This window comes from Anomalospiza imberbis, chromosome 4 (assembly GCF_031753505.1).
Source record: "Anomalospiza imberbis isolate Cuckoo-Finch-1a 21T00152 chromosome 4, ASM3175350v1, whole genome shotgun sequence".
Classification (NCBI taxonomy): domain Eukaryota; kingdom Metazoa; phylum Chordata; class Aves; order Passeriformes; family Viduidae; genus Anomalospiza; species Anomalospiza imberbis.
Window position 1 is genome coordinate 67,310,473 of NC_089684.1, and position 17,450 is coordinate 67,327,922.

The 17,450-nt window shown below is 40.0% G+C and overlaps 1 protein-coding gene across 1 annotated transcript in view; it reads right to left on the reverse strand.

Annotated features, from left to right (window-relative positions):
• Nucleotides 1-3,099: 3,099 nt before the first annotated feature.
• The window catches only part of POLR1A (RNA polymerase I subunit A), a 29,407-nt gene continuing 15,056 nt past the window's right edge, over nt 3,100-17,450 (reverse strand). Inside the window, exons 21-34 of the mRNA XM_068188986.1 lie at nt 17,318-17,400; nt 16,400-16,565; nt 15,684-15,905; nt 14,419-14,633; nt 13,611-13,778; nt 12,806-12,941; nt 11,919-12,076; nt 11,306-11,420; nt 10,569-10,685; nt 9,568-9,849; nt 8,777-8,977; nt 7,912-8,029; nt 6,536-6,700; nt 3,100-4,067 (exon numbers count right to left, since the gene is read on the reverse strand). Coding sequence (XP_068045087.1) covers nt 3,967-4,067; nt 6,536-6,700; nt 7,912-8,029; nt 8,777-8,977; nt 9,568-9,849; nt 10,569-10,685; nt 11,306-11,420; nt 11,919-12,076; nt 12,806-12,941; nt 13,611-13,778; nt 14,419-14,633; nt 15,684-15,905; nt 16,400-16,565; nt 17,318-17,400 — 2,247 coding nt within the window. The 3' untranslated portion in view covers nt 3,100-3,966. The remainder of the gene's footprint in view (nt 4,068-6,535; nt 6,701-7,911; nt 8,030-8,776; nt 8,978-9,567; nt 9,850-10,568; nt 10,686-11,305; nt 11,421-11,918; nt 12,077-12,805; nt 12,942-13,610; nt 13,779-14,418; nt 14,634-15,683; nt 15,906-16,399; nt 16,566-17,317; nt 17,401-17,450) is intronic.

Consider the following 17,450-nt stretch of genomic DNA (forward strand, 5'->3'; position numbering starts at 1 on the left):
AACAGAAAAATCTTGATTTGCTAGGGTTTTGCCTGTTTATTTAAACTATTCAAGTGATTTGATTACTTTGGCTGCTTTCTGTTAGAAATACAAATGTATCTATACAAAAATTGGGAATAATTATCAGACAAAAAATTTCAGAGAAGGAATTTAAATAGAAAAAATACAATGAAAAGTAGTGGAATGTGGTCAAATAATACTTTAATAGCCGTTTAATAGCCACGGTTAGGTAAGAAAGCCACCTGTAAATTAAAAAAAAGAAAAAAAATTGAACTTAAAATTGGGTCATATATATTTCTCTCCTTATATAAAATTATTATATAATTTATGATACATATAATACATAAATTATACGCATATATTACATTAATATCCCTGTGGATATACACGTATAAATGGACACATAAAATACAAAAGTAGAAAATAATATTAGTTGGAAATGAGAAGTAGATGATCAAAAAATAAAAAGAAGGCAAGTTAAGTAGTTGATAGGAAAGTGACTGATAGAAATAAGGACTGCCCAAGTGCATTAAAAGCAGATGAAATAATATTGCTACTGCCATGCTCCTATCAGATGTAAAAATAAAAGTACCAATAAAACAAAAAGAACAGAAGAATTTATTAGAAATGCTAAAATCACCATTTTAAAATTCTGCACCTAAAAGTTTTAGAAAAAATGGTTTAAAAGTTTCTATTTCGTTAAGTAACAAAAAAGGAAAGTTTGGGAAGACCAAAAATAAGTCAACATGCTGTCTTGCAAAAGGCTAAATAAGATACCTTGAGTAATTATTGGCCTGTTCCCATGAGATTGATCCAGGAAATTATGGGCTCCAGTAATAACTGTGTTGATGAATCCAATCAATGTGGGGCTTTGGAAAATAGCTCATTTCAAAGTAATTTATTTCCTAACAAGATTTGTAGTTGGGAAACGTAACCATTGATGACCCATATTTATACAAGGCCTTTTATTTTATTTTGGTTCAATAGGTATGTAACCATCACTGCTTAGTGTGACACCCATCCTACTGATTAAATTAGTGCCATCTGATGTGTCTTAAATGAAATTGGGAAAGAGGGGAGGATTGGCATTGATGCCTTACAGGACAGAAGCTTGGCAAAGATCAGCCAGCAGACACTCAGGTATGTCACAGGTACCTCATGTTCCGTCCATGAGTGAGAGACCACACTAGACAAGGCTGTCACGGAGGCATTAACATAAAGGAAAAACTAAATTATTGCACTTAAAGGCTTTAGAAAAGGGTTTGAATATAACTTTACTTTCTTTGAATGGCAGGTACAGAGGATGCTAATAATCTACAGGGAAGATAGTTTGGATGAGGTCTAATCCTCAAAGATGAAAATGAGAATTTAAGCTGGGGAATGCAAGAAAGATGAAGAAAATTAATGAAAAATGTGAGAACTTCTAGAAGAAATTAAAGCATTTTCCTTATAGTTAACTCCTAGGTTTTAATTTACTTATTTTCTTCCATCTTTCCTGAAAAGGAAAATAGATGCAGCAAAAAGTGAAATTTTCATTTTCAGGTTTTTTTTAAATAAAATGGGATCATACTTCAACTTTTTTAAACTTTCAGGTGAGCACTTTTTAAAAAAAACTAGAATTAAATGAGATTACAATCGGACAAGATAGAAAATATTATAGAACTCTGGCTTTAGACTCAGCTATGTAACCCCACATTTATTACTCAAAGTAAACTGATGAGTATGGCAAATCCATTATAATAATTAGTCAATTATTTTATAGTTTTTTGAAATGTAAAAATTGATCTTATTAAGGATTAATTCAGCAAGCCTTAAGCTTAATAATTTACATTTACAGGCCCCATTAATAATTTTGTAAGTGGACATTATTAAAATGTGTTCCTAAAGAAGAGAGGAAAATTTAATTGCAAAGAAATATATCATTTACTATGAAATAGGGTTTTTTTACCAAATTAATTATTTGCATTATATAAAGTGGCTGCTTAGTGAATTTTATGTCTCAGGCATATCTATTGCAAGAGATGAATTCTTTCCTGTAAATGGTCTTCAGAGGGTAGATAAGATGCAAACTAAAAAAAGTGAAATCCAAAGCTATGAGTGTTTTCTTTTTCATGCTTAACAAGTTTGCTAGACTTCTTTCAGTATAATCAGAATCAGGTTTTGGATCCTGGTCTATGACAATATTTTAAAGGCAATTCAGCACTGAAAGGGAAAGTTGGATCATCCCGCCATAGCCTGAGCCCATTTTCCAAATGGCTCTAGCTAAAGAATCATCAGTGTTACTGGGAGCAGCACTGAGTAACCACTTCACTTGAATGAATGAGGTGTTTAGATCAAACTGTTTTGAGCACCAAGGGATGCCACATCTCCAGAAAGGAAATGTAGCGTAGATGCTCTTCACTGCAGGACTGTGAACACATCTTGTGGATCCCTCAACAGTGTGTACCAGTACAGATGTAACCTGGAAGTAAAAGCCTTTTTGTACAATGTTTGTTCTTTCCCATCTGTTTACTAAACTGTACCCAACTGAGTCTCTCATGATTCTTTGCTGAATGATGTTTTTGACAACTACAAAGCAGGTGCTAAGACTGGAGAAAGACACAAGGAAATTTTTCACAGGGATTTCCGAAGTGAAACTGGACACCTGCTGACTTAACGCATTTGTTAAGCTTCAGTGCAATTGGCAGGACATGTGACACAGTTTTAAGGGGCTGAGGCAGAACAGAGTCAGTCAAGAGACTCCACAGAGGCTCTTTCACAGTCCTAAATCAACATGTCCCACTAGCTGATCTGATTCCCTTCAGTGCAGCCCCAGTGGAAGTGGCTTTCCTCTGCTCCAGCACTCCCACTGGTGCAGGGGTACCAGTGAGAATAATTAGGCACTGAGATCTGTAAGAAAACTTGCCTAGATGGCACTGAGCAAACTCCAAAGAGCTTTAGATACTTGTGTGCAGTGCATCCTGATTAAAACAGAATATATAAATGAGTCTGATTTCTGAGGAGAGGCAAACAGTCCTGGGTCACATGATTTTAACAGCCAGCAGAGTCAAAAGTGAACTCCCCTTGGTAACACAACCACATAATATGGCATCCAGAATATTTCTTTGCAATTTCTTTTATTAAATATCCTCTTTGATACAGAATATTTAAGCAAAAATAGTTTACAATCTCTGTTTTGGTAATTCTTACAGGAGTCTTTCACATAGTCACTCCTACAGCAGCTCATGTTGGCATTTAAGGAATAAATCTTTAGCAAAAATCAAATCTCTCACTGTGTGAGATCTATTCTACCCAAGTTAAAAGAGATGTGAGAAACTGTGAAAACTCTGAATTCCACTCTTCAGCTAAAAGAAATTTAAGATCTGTGTCACAGACACATTCTTCTTAATAAATGAAGCAGCAGAATAGTAAAATGCATCCTCTGAAGTTTATACAAGTTCATATCAGTGCAGCAAGAGTCGGAAATGCCTCGAGCACAGATGCTCCAAAGCAGTGTTGAGGTTCAGTGTCCCAGCAGTGCCCAGCTACACCTGCCAGTCTGGAAAGCTATTTCCAGTACTGGAAATCTGTCATGTTAATGACCACGTGGCATCTGCACCACCCACCCTGATGGGATTCTGCCCCCACAGAAGTCAGACAGCATAAACAGATTCTGCTTTCACTTCTGCCTGCCAGAACAGCTGCACAGCCTGAGACCCAGACCGGCCCCTGCATTTTATTATTTTCTATGTAAACAAATAACCTCATTTTTTACACTGATGAATTGTAAATAAGTGTTTCTTTGGATCAGAAGATAGCTCCTATACTCATTAAATAGATAAGGCTCATTGGGTACCAGATAAAGAAACCTATTGGCACAGGAAAGGCATCTGGAGACACAGCACGTGCCCTCATTGCGTAGCTGTGGAGCACGTGCAGCTCTCGTGGTGAACATTTCAACCAGATCCTTAAGTTACCACCAAAACTCTATGTCAGGGGCTGCTTGAGGTCAAACAAGCCAGTCCCTCCTTTGACAACTTTTCCAACCACCAGGCAGGCCGAAGGGGATCGCAGCTCATCGTGGGCACCTGCAACACAATTCAAACAAAATCCTGTCAGGAGGTTCCCAAAGGTTTCTCCAAGGTCAGTGCTGGAAAGAAACCATTTTGGTTTATGTGCAAGAGGCCATCTGGTTCAGCACCCCCAGGTTCAGAAAGGTTCTGCCACCTACTGTTCACACTGAATTTGGATTTCTGGGAGTTTAGAGGCCAGAACTCTTTCTAATCCTCCTACAACAACTATTATCTCATCCCCATCTTTGGTCACACATTAGTAATTAGGCCACACATTACTGAAATCTCCTGATTCCATATGGAAAGACAAAACAGTCTGAATTCTAAGAGAACACAGATTTGGCCTTTCAGTGAACACATCCTGGTGACTAAATAGGTCACCAAAAAATACATGTGAGGCAAAACCAGAAAGATTCCCTTGTCATTGCTGCCTTTTTCCTTTGTTAGCATGAATCCCTTTGATGTGTATTTTAAATCCCTCTGGCTAGATATGAAGAGAACTTTTCATTGGAGAGACATTCCATGAATTCCTCTGATTTTGTGGTTACTCACTGTAGCAAAATAGTGTCACAGAAATTTGGAAGCACTCCAGATGACTTGTCTGGCTGGGATTGTTTTACTTCCACTGTTTTTGTAATCATTCAGGCTGTTTTTCATTCATCCTAACTACAGAAAGCTGAAAGTTTATCATTAGAGCAGTAGGAAATTGGAAATAAAATTGTTAAACTTCTCCTAAGTTTGGTTATCTTTCTTCCACTGAGCAAAATGTACTCAACCTTGCATCATGCAGAGGGTGGGGGCAGGAGCATAGACAGTACTGTGTACGGCATGTGCTCGCTGCTCTGATCTCAGCCACAGCTGGATAATCAAAAAGTAGCTCCTAAATGTGTGTCAGCTGAAGAAAAAAAAAAGCCCCTTTGTAAGATCCTTAAACAGGACAGTCGTGCTGCCCCGTTTGCTCATGTGATGTTAACAAAGAGCCGTTCTCTGAGCAAACAGCCCAGGAGATCTCTCTGCTGATGCAGTTTGCTCCCTGCACAAGGAGCCCTGCTCAGCTGTGCATGTCCTCACAAACCCCCTCCTCTCCTTCCTACTGCTCAGGGCTCCTTTCCTTCCTACTGCTTAGGGCATCAGCCCCAGGCAGCCTCCCAGTGTCTCTTGAACTGTACAATCAAGTTATCAGTTACATTAAAGCAAATTAGATCCAGTCTGCTGCAATCCCCATTACGACGGATTTCCAGCGTGGTGAAATCATTAACTCCCTCCCAGTGCAGTTCCTGCCAAACCACCCTGCCCTTCTGTCAGCGTGCAATGAGTGTCTTTATTCTTAATATTATCCATACACTGCATTTCACTTGGCAAAAAACTCCTCTGATTTCATTTCTAAGTCTGTATGTGATACAACAAAAATCCAGAGAGTGAAACTGAGTGAGAAACGTCCTCTTCTCTTTAATTTCACCCTGGATTTATACTTTTCCTTCACAATTTTCAGATTAATTAAGTCAATCGTAATCAATGCTATCAATTCAAACTCAATCTTCCTTCCCAGAGAAGGTATAAAACAGCATTAGCAAAAAGGAATTCAGTGGTAGAAGTATTTCTGATGTCAGTGCAAGGCAGTTTAAGACAGGAGCTGAAGAGATCATGCTGAGAGCTCTCCCCATTTCTGTTAGGACAGCATAGCAGCATCTGCAAAGCGAGCATCTGACTGGCAAGTGACAGAAACCAAGCTTATTTGCAAAAGAGAGAAGTAATTAGTATCCAGAGGCTGAGATCATAGAAGCTTTCAAATGACAGACTTAAAGCATGAGTTTTTTTTGATAGAAGGCCTTAAATGTAGATGGCTAGTGCTGCTCAAACGTCCTAAATGATCCACACAGCCATGTGATCTCTACACCTTCCACAGAGGCAACCAGAGGGCAGAAGGATACTCTCGGGAATCTCAAATGGCAGCAGAAACCTACCATTACACAAATGAATCTGACTCTTTGTCTGTGTTTGAGGGGGGGAAAAAGCAAAGATAAAGTGCTAAATCAGAGTTACAGCCAGGTCTGTGCTCAAAATAAAACACTGAACAGCAAGGCTGGAAAATATATGGAAGTTATAACATGGGCATAAAAACAAAGCAGAGAAGACAATTTTAATACTAGAGACAGAAAAAGGCAGATTTAGCAGTCTGTTATAAAGCTTAGCTATAACAAATCTTAACAAGCTTAAGGTTTGTTGTAAAAATGCCCATCTAATTCCTAAAGAAAGGAGTCACAGACCCCACAGATTACATGTGGGAGCTGGCTTTATTTAAGCTGACAGAATTTTACTAAAAACATCTGGAACACTTTCCTAGGCGAGGGCTTATTTTATATTTCTGCCTCTAGCATTTTTTTCTAATGCAATTATGCATTACTCAAAACACTGAAAAGTTATGACAGAAACCAAGCATATGTGAAATGCTGCAGCAAGAGATCTCAAACTAAATCATTTACCCATCATTGTTGCATCCTTCAGGAATTTGTAGCTGGTTTCAAACGTCATCTGTTGCAGAGGGGAGGAGTTGGACTGAATTCCAATGCGATTCAGGGGTTTATAAAAGCCTTCAAAACACATGTAATCTGCCACAAGCGAGAGGTGTCGAGGGTCTACCACAATTCCTTAAAACACAAGGAAGACCAATCATCAGAGCATTCAAGGGCTAAGTCTGTGGGGCTTTTTAAACAAGTCAGGTCTAAAATAAACCCTTTGAATCCAACCAGCTTGGAGAACATCTCTATTACCATTCTTCTGGCAGTGTGTCTCTGCCTTAACTGCTCCCCTCAAATATCCAAGAGAGGCAGACCTCACTCTAATACAAAACAGTATCTCTCCAAACTGAAGTGAAAAGAATGGGAAACTGCAATGTCAAGAATGCTGTAAGGCAGCAGAGTTCCTCTACATAAAATCAGCAAATGTCTGCACCATCCTTGCTTCCACAGAAGGGGATCACACATCCATCCATCTGGGAGGGACAGAGCTCTTGCCTCTCACCTGGTGGCCTGGGTTAGCTGGGCCCCAGAGTCAGAAAGGTTCTGATGTTCTCTGTGCATGACATCAGGCATTCACAGAAAACCCTGTTCAGGCTTAAAAAAAAAAAAAAAATAAACACTTATTCCTAAATAAAACTTGTGGACTCAGTGTAATGGGGGTCATTACCAGCTCTGTCAACATTTACTGAGCAGTTCTTGAACAACTTGAAGGTCGGACCATTCCGGGCTGCCAGCTGGCAAATCTGTTTGCTATAACTGCTTGCTAAAATTCCCACTGTATCAATCTTCCCTATTTTCAATAGTTTATTTCATAGCAAGACTCCACTCCAGTGAGTGAGTGCCTGTGAAGTCATGCAGCCTCCCCTGGCGGGGTTCTCTGAATCATCTGTCTCAGAGAAGAACATTCAGATAATGCAGTGCAGCTATTTTAGGAAAGATATAAAAACTCAGGAGCCTAGGTTCCCATCATTAAAATGGCAAAGTGAGGCAAGATTGATCCTCTTCTCAGGGCCACTGCACAAGTCTGACAGTTGGCTTCCTCAGACATTAATAATTAATTGGTCTGAAATTTGCAGCTTGCAAAAAATATACCAGAAGGGAAGAACTCTGTGAAGGGGAAATAAATTCAGCCTCACCTATTTTCTGCTGATTAAAAGAAGCCTAATAATTAACTAACAAGGTCTTCACAGAAGAGTCTAAAATCATTAAACAATGAAAATCTGCAACCTAAAAGTAGGCACATAAATGAAAAGATAGCGCAAAACCGTAACTGAAAGCATGTGGCTGCATTTTTCTATTTTAATGGTACTAAATACTATAAAAATACAAAGAAATCCTACCATATACAGCAAATACATCTTTTATTTCCTTTATAATCACCCTCAGGGCTGATTCAATTCCATAATTCTTAGCCATGGCATGGATATCATTGCAATAAAGTCTGTTCAGGTCCAAAATCTGAAAGCAGAAAAAACAGAGATACAAGTTAGGACAACAGTTGCTCTGTATTTCTAAATAACTTAAGCTAAGCTGAGATAGATTTTTTTTCCTCAATTTTTCATGAGCTTAAGCAGCACTAACAGTTACAGAATAACTAGGCAGGAGCCTAGTTGTCAAACACAGAGAAAAACGATTCTGAGTATTTGTGTTAAACAGCATTAAATAGATGAATAGGAGCACTGGAGTCAAAATTCACCACAGGAGAAAATTAACTGAAATCACAAAAAGCAAGCTAACAAAATACATCAGCAAAACAAGTTCAAGTCTTCCAAACAACACAATGCAATGCCCAGTGTGTCTCAGGAAGCCAGAACTTCTAGCAAAAGAGAAGATGCAGCTTAAAACCATCCTGTATTTGGAGAGCTGTGGGCTAGAAGGGATAACAGAACTGTTCATCTGCAAGCACTGCAATTCATTGAGATGGAAGAACTCCCTCAAGTAACATTTAGAGAGACAAGAGAGAGAAGAACGGTGTGAAATCATCTGTCATTAGGCCCTGGCTGCTGCACAAACACTGATTTGCAAGCTGCCCCTGAGAAAAGGCTCCACTGAATACATCTGGGGATAAAAACAAGGAGGAAGACAGTTCAAGAGCTGAAAAGGCTACACATCACCCCTGAGAAATTGAAATGACATCCATCATGCACCATCTCCCCCAGAACACAAAAGAGCATTGAAGTCTGGGATTAGAAATAGATTACACACATCAGAGTATCTGAAGAGCTCTGCCAGGTTTATCCCTTCTGTCTGCAGAACAGATTCCTTCTCTCCCTCCTTGTTGGTACTTTCGTTCAGCAGGCAGCGTGTGATGCCCTTCACCTCGTGGATCACCGTCCTGCGCGCCAGGGATGCCAGCAGGGAGGAGAGGTCAAAGTACACCTTGGTCAGTGGCAATGCCAAGGAAACCTGATGGGAAAAAACCAACACAGTGGAAGGAGGCTTGAACACCAGGCCCAATAACCAGCACGCTCCTTTTCAGGCAAAAAGCTGACAAATGGAATTACCCTCCTTGTGTGTTAAGGAACATAAATGTCTGACTGGAATTAGAGGTGAGTGATGGTAATGTGAACTCCCCATCCCAGGGTTGTTCATCCACAGTGCTTTTGAGGTCTCTGAACTTACAAGGACAGCTTTTTCAGATGGCTTTTGTTTTTTTTTATGGAGTGAGACAGGTACATGCTTGTTGAGTTTTTTATTTGTTCTTCAAGACGTTTGCATTTTGTCAGCCATTGCTTTTATTCATCAAGGGCAGGGCTACACAACTGACCATCATATACTAGAAGATTAAAACACAATAAACCTGTCAAAAAATTGTTTTTAGAAAAAGTTACATGAGGTGTTCTGAAAATGAGAAATTACTAAAAATGACATAAAATAATACATTTGTAGTGCCACTTTCAGCTGAGACAGAACACCAGCACTGCACTGAAAAGAATCATTTATTATGGGAGCTACATGCAACCACTGTGCAACCACCCAGAGATGTTCCACCTTACCTCACACCAAAGCTCATTTTCAGTGTCAAAGGTGTAATCCTGTATGGATGGGTGGCTCTCCACAACAGCGCTCACTCGCACTTCTGCTGACTGAAGCAATCGATCTTTCTCTTTTTCAGTCTGAGACACAAAGGAAAGATGCTGAGAATCTTCACCCTCTGCTCTGCTCTGATCTTCTTCAGCACCAGGAGTCCCTTCTTCTTTTTCAGATTCAGCCTCTTCATCTTCTGGATTCTCATTAACGTTTTCTTCCCCATTCTCTTCTTCGCTCTCATAATCAACCTGCAAAGAAATAACATTGTGTTTATCTGAGCCAGAACCTGTACAGAGACACAGCCCACCATGAACAGTTTAATTCTGGAATGCTCTTCACTGCTTAGGATCTTGCCCCTACAGCACAAAGAAAATGCAATTTTGTTGTAAATAAAATTATACAACAGATTCAGTTTAGTCTTTATTTCTTCACAATCTTACCATTATTTCTCAGCACAGTCCAGGATGCTACAGGATGTTGAGACTGTAGCAGAATTTAGTTTGCTCTCCCTGAAAAAGTCCAATTTCTTCCCATAATCCAACTCTGATGATGGGATTCCCTCAGGATTTTCAATTACCCCACCCTCTTGCTGAAATTACAGCACTCCATCTTTTAAGATCTAATTATGAAGCACTGAACACAGAGAAACATGCAGGGAGACTATTTTTAAGGACCATAGTAAAGTTTTAAAAACAATTAATAGCATGAAATTAGCAAAAGGCAAAGTTAAGGTGAACTTCAGCACAGCCTGATTTCCAGACACATCCACCCAAATGCCTGAAGAACAAGGCTTCAGAAAAGAGCCAAATGAAAACTCTTCAGCCCGAAGCTGACACTTTCCTATCTCCTCTCAAGGGGGGTTTGGTTTTTTCCAGCATTTTGTTTCAGTGGAAGTTTTCCTTCCCAAGTCAAACCTAGAAGAAATAGGGAACTAAAGAGCAGTGCTGAGCACCTACAAAGTCATTACCTCTTCTTCCTGGTTCTTCCTCCGTTTTGTTTCTGTAGCATCACCATCCCCTTCATCGGCTTCTGCATCAACAATGTTCTCTTCTTCCTCTGCTACAGCTTCCAGACTATTCAGTGTCTAAAAATCCATGACAGACAGATCATCAGGCTGACTGCTAGTCAGTACCAATAGCATCAAAAGGCTTCAGCCAAACATCTGGAATTTCACAATGTCTTGTTCAATGTTCTGCCTTTACAGACAAATTAATTTCTGTATGTCCACTACAATAAAGATATGAACTCACACTCCTGATAACTTCCACATTTAACAAGATTCATGTCTACAAGATGGATAAGCTGTCACTCTACTTTGACAGTCCTTGATGGGAGAGGAGTGGCAGAAGGAACAAGCAAAAGCATTTCAATGAACAAAGGACCTTCCCCAAAGATTTGACAACCACTGCTCCAACAGGATCCTGATCTGGGAGCAAAAAGAGTGATATGCTTTTGTCCCAAAGAACCTAAAATGAACAGGCATTTTCAGAGTACAGTCTTAAGCAAATCAGGATTTAATACCAAAAACTTCAATTTTCTTGTTAATTTTATGAGAATGCTAAGACAGTTTATGCATGAAGTATTTCAGTAGCAATTTAGTATTCACACGTTTTGTGTGCACTGAAACATGCTACCCTTTTCCAATTCTGATTCTCAACAACAGTGAAAAAAGTGAGGTGTCTTTCAGGTGATGTTTTCTCATACCTTGTCTTGGTCATCATCTAAATCCTTCCGAGTTGTCTTCCGAGTGCTGACTTCATTAAAAGATGCCATCTTTGTAGTCTTCCTTTTAATTGCTTCCAGAAGAACTTTAAAGAACCTGACAGAAGAAGCAACTCAGAATGTCAAAGCTCTGCAGTGCCACAGAAAATCTGAAGTTGTCAAAAAATTTGTTTATTTTGGTTAACAAGCCAATCAGTTCATAACAGGATATTATTCCCTGCTGGATGCAAAAGTACTTCTAGGATAATGCAAATAATTTTTCTCAGTCCTTTCTCATTCATTTAGGAATCAAAAGGTTGGTATGAGCTCTGTTACTGCCACAGATGTAGCTGTGCATCCAAAGCATAAAATTATACACTCATCTGGATATAAAATCTGCACATCAAATTGACCTTCAAAAGAGATGGTTCATTACTGGACTTGAATAATAAAATTGTCAATTTTATTCAAGACATAAAAGCAACTGTGCACATTTTTTCTGCAACTCTGCTAGAGCTGTTGCTCTAAAAGCCACACCAGCTGTAATCAACCACAGGCAAAGCCCATAAAAAGGCAAAAGAAGAGAAAATATTAAAGTATCTGAAAGCAAACTCACCTTGTTTCCATGAAGTGCAAGATCTGCCTGGGCTTCACACACTTCTCCTCTCGGTAATATTCATGGGGCAAGAAATAGAATTTGATTTTGTAGAGGCGATGCTTGTTCAGCTTGTGCTTCACATGCAGGGATTCCTCGATGTCCACCTTCTGCAAGACCTACAAAACATTCCCAAGCAGGAATGTTACTCCTTTGAAGACACTTCATTTGTTTCCTGCAGTTCTGGTTTTCACAGGAAACCAGAATTACACAAGGGTAAGTGGCAAACTTTTCTGGAGGCTTTGCTCCTGGGCAAAAGGACTGTACACTGCCACACCTCTTGACTTAGTCTTCCCAACAATTAACTCAGACAACACTGGAAGAACAGCCTCACGCGCCACCCAACTCCTTCACAAGAGATTACCATTCTCAGGGGCCTACAGCTTCATTTTACTGACCCTGCTCGCAGAGCAGGACAGTATTCCAGGACACAGCTAAGTCTTAACCTGATTCTTACTGCTTTCCACTCACAAGAGTGGAAAAAATAGAAGGAAGAGGGCATGTAGGAGAGCACAAGGGTGCACAGCCAGGAAGAGAGGGAACACAGAACACATCCCAGTGTATTGAATCTCCACAGAGATACATGTTCTGCTTCTACTGAGCACAGCCATCTGTGTGAGATTAGGAAGGGGTGGGGGACAGATAGAAAGGTATCTATCTGAGCTCTATGTCAATCACAGCCAGATTAGCTTGTCTCAAAGACATAACAGAATCTCTCAAGTTCTACAGACAGAAGAAAGTGTGCTTGAGAAAAAGCCAAAGACTATGGCATAGCAAACTCCTGATGAGCTCAAACAGGAGAGTTTGTTTTGCTGACTCTCAAAGGATGCACTGAAAAGGAGGCTCACCTCAGCCAAGCACACTCTTGTGAGCAGTTTCTTAAGCTGTTTCACCTTTTTGAGAGCTTTCTTGGTATTGAGCACAGGAACAGTCATCATCGGGGTTTTAATGTTTGAGCTGGCCACCATCAGTATTTCCCGCAACCTTTAAACAAAGAACAATCATTCCAATTAAGCCATAAAAGCACTATGCAAATCAAGTCACTATCTAGGTTATTTCATCAGGCAGAATGCAGCAACTGGCAGTTCCACCAAAGCCATGTGCACCAGAGCTGTGGTTACACAGCACTGCTCCTTTTCCCTGGCCTGATTCCCCACCAGGCACAGCACAACAGCAGCCCCACTGCCTCAACTGGATTATTGCCCCAGTTAAGAGAAGAGAATAGATGATAATAAATTGTTCCAAGAACAGAAGGACTAATGAGGTCTGTTTCCTACAGATGCATGATGGATGTTTCCTTGTATGTTCTTCCCCTCCTCTGCTTCTCTGAAGCAACACAATGCCCTCCCACCTAAGGCATCCCACACTCCCACATGAGGCCAGGTCAGGACACACATTATTCCAAATAAACTGATGATTTGCTGTATATCAGATTAGAGTAAGGGGCCTTCACAGATATTTAGCATCTGGAAAAAGAACCAAAGTAACTGGAAAATTGTAAAACCTTAAAGTATTCTGAGCAGGCAAAATCTATAAGGCCCCTGAAGGGCTGTTCACCCTCAGTATTCACACATATACCTGCTAGTATACCTAGGACAATTATATACCTAAGTGCCTAAAACAAAGGGCCCATTGAGGACACAGCCTTCTCACCTTGGAATACCCAATGTGACATTCATTTCACCTCTGCCAGCAAAGTGAAAGGTGTTCAGAGTCATCTGTGTTGAAGGTTCCCCAATACTCTGAGCAGCAAGAAGCCCCACAGCTTCTCCTGGGTCACAAAGAGAACGCTGCCACTTTAAATACAACAGATCCTTTAATCTGGAGACAGGAAATGAGAGGTTTAGCTCACCATACAAAATAAAAAACTCAGAAAAGAATGAATCATTGCTCAGTTCAATGAAGTTACATCTTTGAGACAACTTCTCCTGGTAGCTTACAAATAATTATGCTCCAGAAACTGTAAAACTGTCTGTCCCCATCTGATCTGACAAACACAGCCCATTAACACAGAACTGGGGCCTTGGCCAAACTGTATTTTAGTTCTGCTGCCAATTCCCAGAATGTCAACAGAGAGTTCATTTACTCCCACTTGCACTTCCTAACAGCCTTGCTAACTCCAAGGTGCATCAAGAGCATACTTTGTTTTTCAAGATCACTACAAAAGTATTATTTTATATGCATGGGGACAGCAATACATTGCTGTTGTTCCAGAGAGGCTTTGCTAGAGCCCTCAGCAGCATGGAAAATTCAGGTTTGGAAGGAACAGATAACCAGAACCTCTCCATTGCACACTAAGCACATTCGGCTTTCAAGAACCATTTTGAAACTCACTGCTTAGATTCACAAAGGCCACAACAGAAACAAGCCTTGGTAAAGACTTTTCAGTTTTAGCAAATTTGCTCCAAAAAGGTATTTTGGGTTTTGGCTCAGTGCAAAGAAGACGCTCAGAAGTTTTTACCTATCAGAAGAAAGTGCTGGGTGCATGTAACTCCGGTTGTTCTCAGATTCCCATTTATTGATATAGCCTTCAACTCCATTTTCAAATGTTTCTGAAACAGATGCAAAGTAAGTATCTGGACGCCAAACCCCGAGGCTTGGGTCAGGACACTTATTTGTCTTCTTCAGATACTTCTTTTGTTTCTTCTCATCAAGCTCATACCACATCTTCAACAACTGAAAACAAGAAGAGGTTTTTAAGCTGGCTGGTTTATCCACGGAAAGACCACAAGCCATCAAGCAGCAGTGAAGGAGGAAAGGATAACCTGTGCAGAATGTACGGGTGTACACAACACAGCAAACAGCTCAGCTACAAATACGGCCTTCTCCTTTTTCTGATACTTAACACTTTTGAAGACAAATGATTTCAAGATTTTTTACATGCCTAAATACACCCCAACTTATGTAACTACTCCAAAGTAACTACTACAGAAAGCAGTGAAATACAGACTCAAAGAATGATTTTAACTGGGAGTGAACACCCTCATTTGCAGCTGACTCTCACCTCACCTGTCCAAAGCTGGCATAAAAAAGGAGCTCATTATCAAAAAGTGTCAAGAGCAATACAAATTCAGCACAGCTCAATAAATGAACCTCTGATTAGGATAAGCAGCTTTTGCAGACAAGCTCACAGAGTCATCTCTCAACACCTTCAACTGGGAGTTTCATGCTAACTGCCCAAGTTCCACCAGGATAAATTCCTTGTGACAGCAAGGCTGTGAAGCAGGACCTGTCTGCATTTTATGTCCATACACCATCTTCATAAGAAGCCATGTCACAGAGACCAGTGCCGTGATGGACAAGAGGCTTAAGCAAGATATTTTCTGGAAAAACTAGGCAAGGCTGGCTCAGCTCTGATATTCAAACAGGCTCTCATCCAGCTAGCAGACAGCTGTCCATGCAAGAGAAATTTACCTTGTATACATGAAAAAAAACAAACAAACAAATAACCCACCAATAAATGGAAACAACCCCCCCCCAAACCATACACAAAAATGACCTAACAACACATTTATCTCAGTTTTTAGCCCCTTCCCTTGCACCAGGGCCTATAGACTTTAACAAATCTCAGCTTATCACCCACATAGTTGACATGATTCCTTTAAATGGCAACTTGTTTAGTTAGACTGTGAAACACTTTGGGATTCACAGAGCAATTAAACAAAAGATACTGAATTCTGTAACTTCTTTTGAAGGGCTTGGTTAGTTTAACTGCTTCTGCGTTACCTGTAAAGTAGCAGGATCTCTTCCATTCTTTATTTCACCTCCTGGAAGCTGTGCTTTCAAACTTGCCAATTTCTTTTGGGAAAACAACAGAAAGCCTCCTTCTCTTTGCACAGAGTTTTGGTGTCTGGCTCGCCATTTTTTGATGGCTTTGAACTGCTGGTTAGCTTGGTGAGACTCCATCCTTGCTAAAGCTTCATCCAGATGGTTTGTCTTTTGGATTACCTGTAAGAAAGTAGTTTGTATGATCACCCTTCTCTCTATCCTCACTGTACCAGAAAAGGCAAAGCAAACTGAGCCGGTCATCTGCTGTCATTGCTGTAAAGCAATTTTCAAATTTGGTTTTCAACCCAATTGAGACAAAATCCTTATAACTTTATGTTACTCTCACCACTCTATAATAAGCAGTAGTGATACTGATAAAAGTTAATCAAACTTGACAGACTGAAAAGTGAAGTAATTTTTGTTGAATCCAAGTGTAGGGTTAGAACAGACAGTGCTTGGTGCTCTGCTGAAATTGAGACTGCTTAAATCATGCTGCAGACTTCAGATTGCTTCCATATTTTGAATACAATGGCAAATAAAATTGTACATTAGTCTGAAAGTAACTGAGACAAACAAGTGTTGCCACTGGATCCCTGACAGATATGCCAGATGTTAACCACATGTTTCAGTCTCCCCTTTACCCCTCATAAATACTTAAAATTTAGGTGTTCTACCTCATAGTTTTCTGCAATGAAAGGAAACTGCTCAGGTTGTAAGAACTGAGTTTTAGGGATATCAAGCCCATCTTCTCCATACAGAAACTGCACCACGCTGCCATCACTGTCTCGTACAGTCAGGTCATACTGAACTACCAGTCCTTCCAAATGTTTTATGATACACCTATTCCAGAGGGAAAAAAATGGGAAAAAACCAAAAAAGAAGTAAAATGCTGTTAAGAGGCTACAAACCAACGAGAATGATACAACTCTAACACAAAAAACACTTGTTTTCATCAACATCTTCAGTGCACTTAAGGGCTGATCAGGAATTCTGGAAGCCAAAATCCTATAGACACGGCACTCATGTGACATGCTTAATTTGTAAAGCTTTCAGCATGCTGCTCCCTCCAGTTTCCTTGGACTCATCTGACTTAAAATTAAACAGTACATAAATCTCCATTTCTGCTGTCATGCCTTAACAGTTTTCTGACAGAATGGGGCATCCCTACTTTTTGACCTCACTACCCTCTGACACAATTAAAAAGTTCCATTTTCTTCTCTATATACTGGAGGTGTTGCTTGACTAAAGACAAAAGCCACTCAACGTGGCCAAGAAAAACTAGAGCTGCCTGAACTTGTACACCTATCTATATTTGTACCAGAAAAAAAGATTTCTGCAAAAGGAGAAGCTGCTGCTGTTATGTGCCAGAGGTGAGCTTGAAATTATAATCTTCCAGTTGATCTAGATTTCTAGAAAACTGTACTTACAACAAACAGCATTCAGACTATTTTGTAAAAATCAAATACAGTGAAGTTAATCTAAGCAATACAGGCACTTACAGCCGACAGAACTTTCTCAGAAAAAAAGAGAAAAATCAAACAACCAACAAAAGGACCTTTAAAAAGGCTCCAGTTCTAAACCAGGCCTCTTACCTTTGCAGGTACCCAGAACGGCTGGTTTTGACAGCTGTATCCACAAGACCTTCCCTGCCAGCCATGCAGTGAAAGAAGAATTCCTGAACACAAGCACAACACCATCAGCATTCTGCTAATAAGTGCACCAACA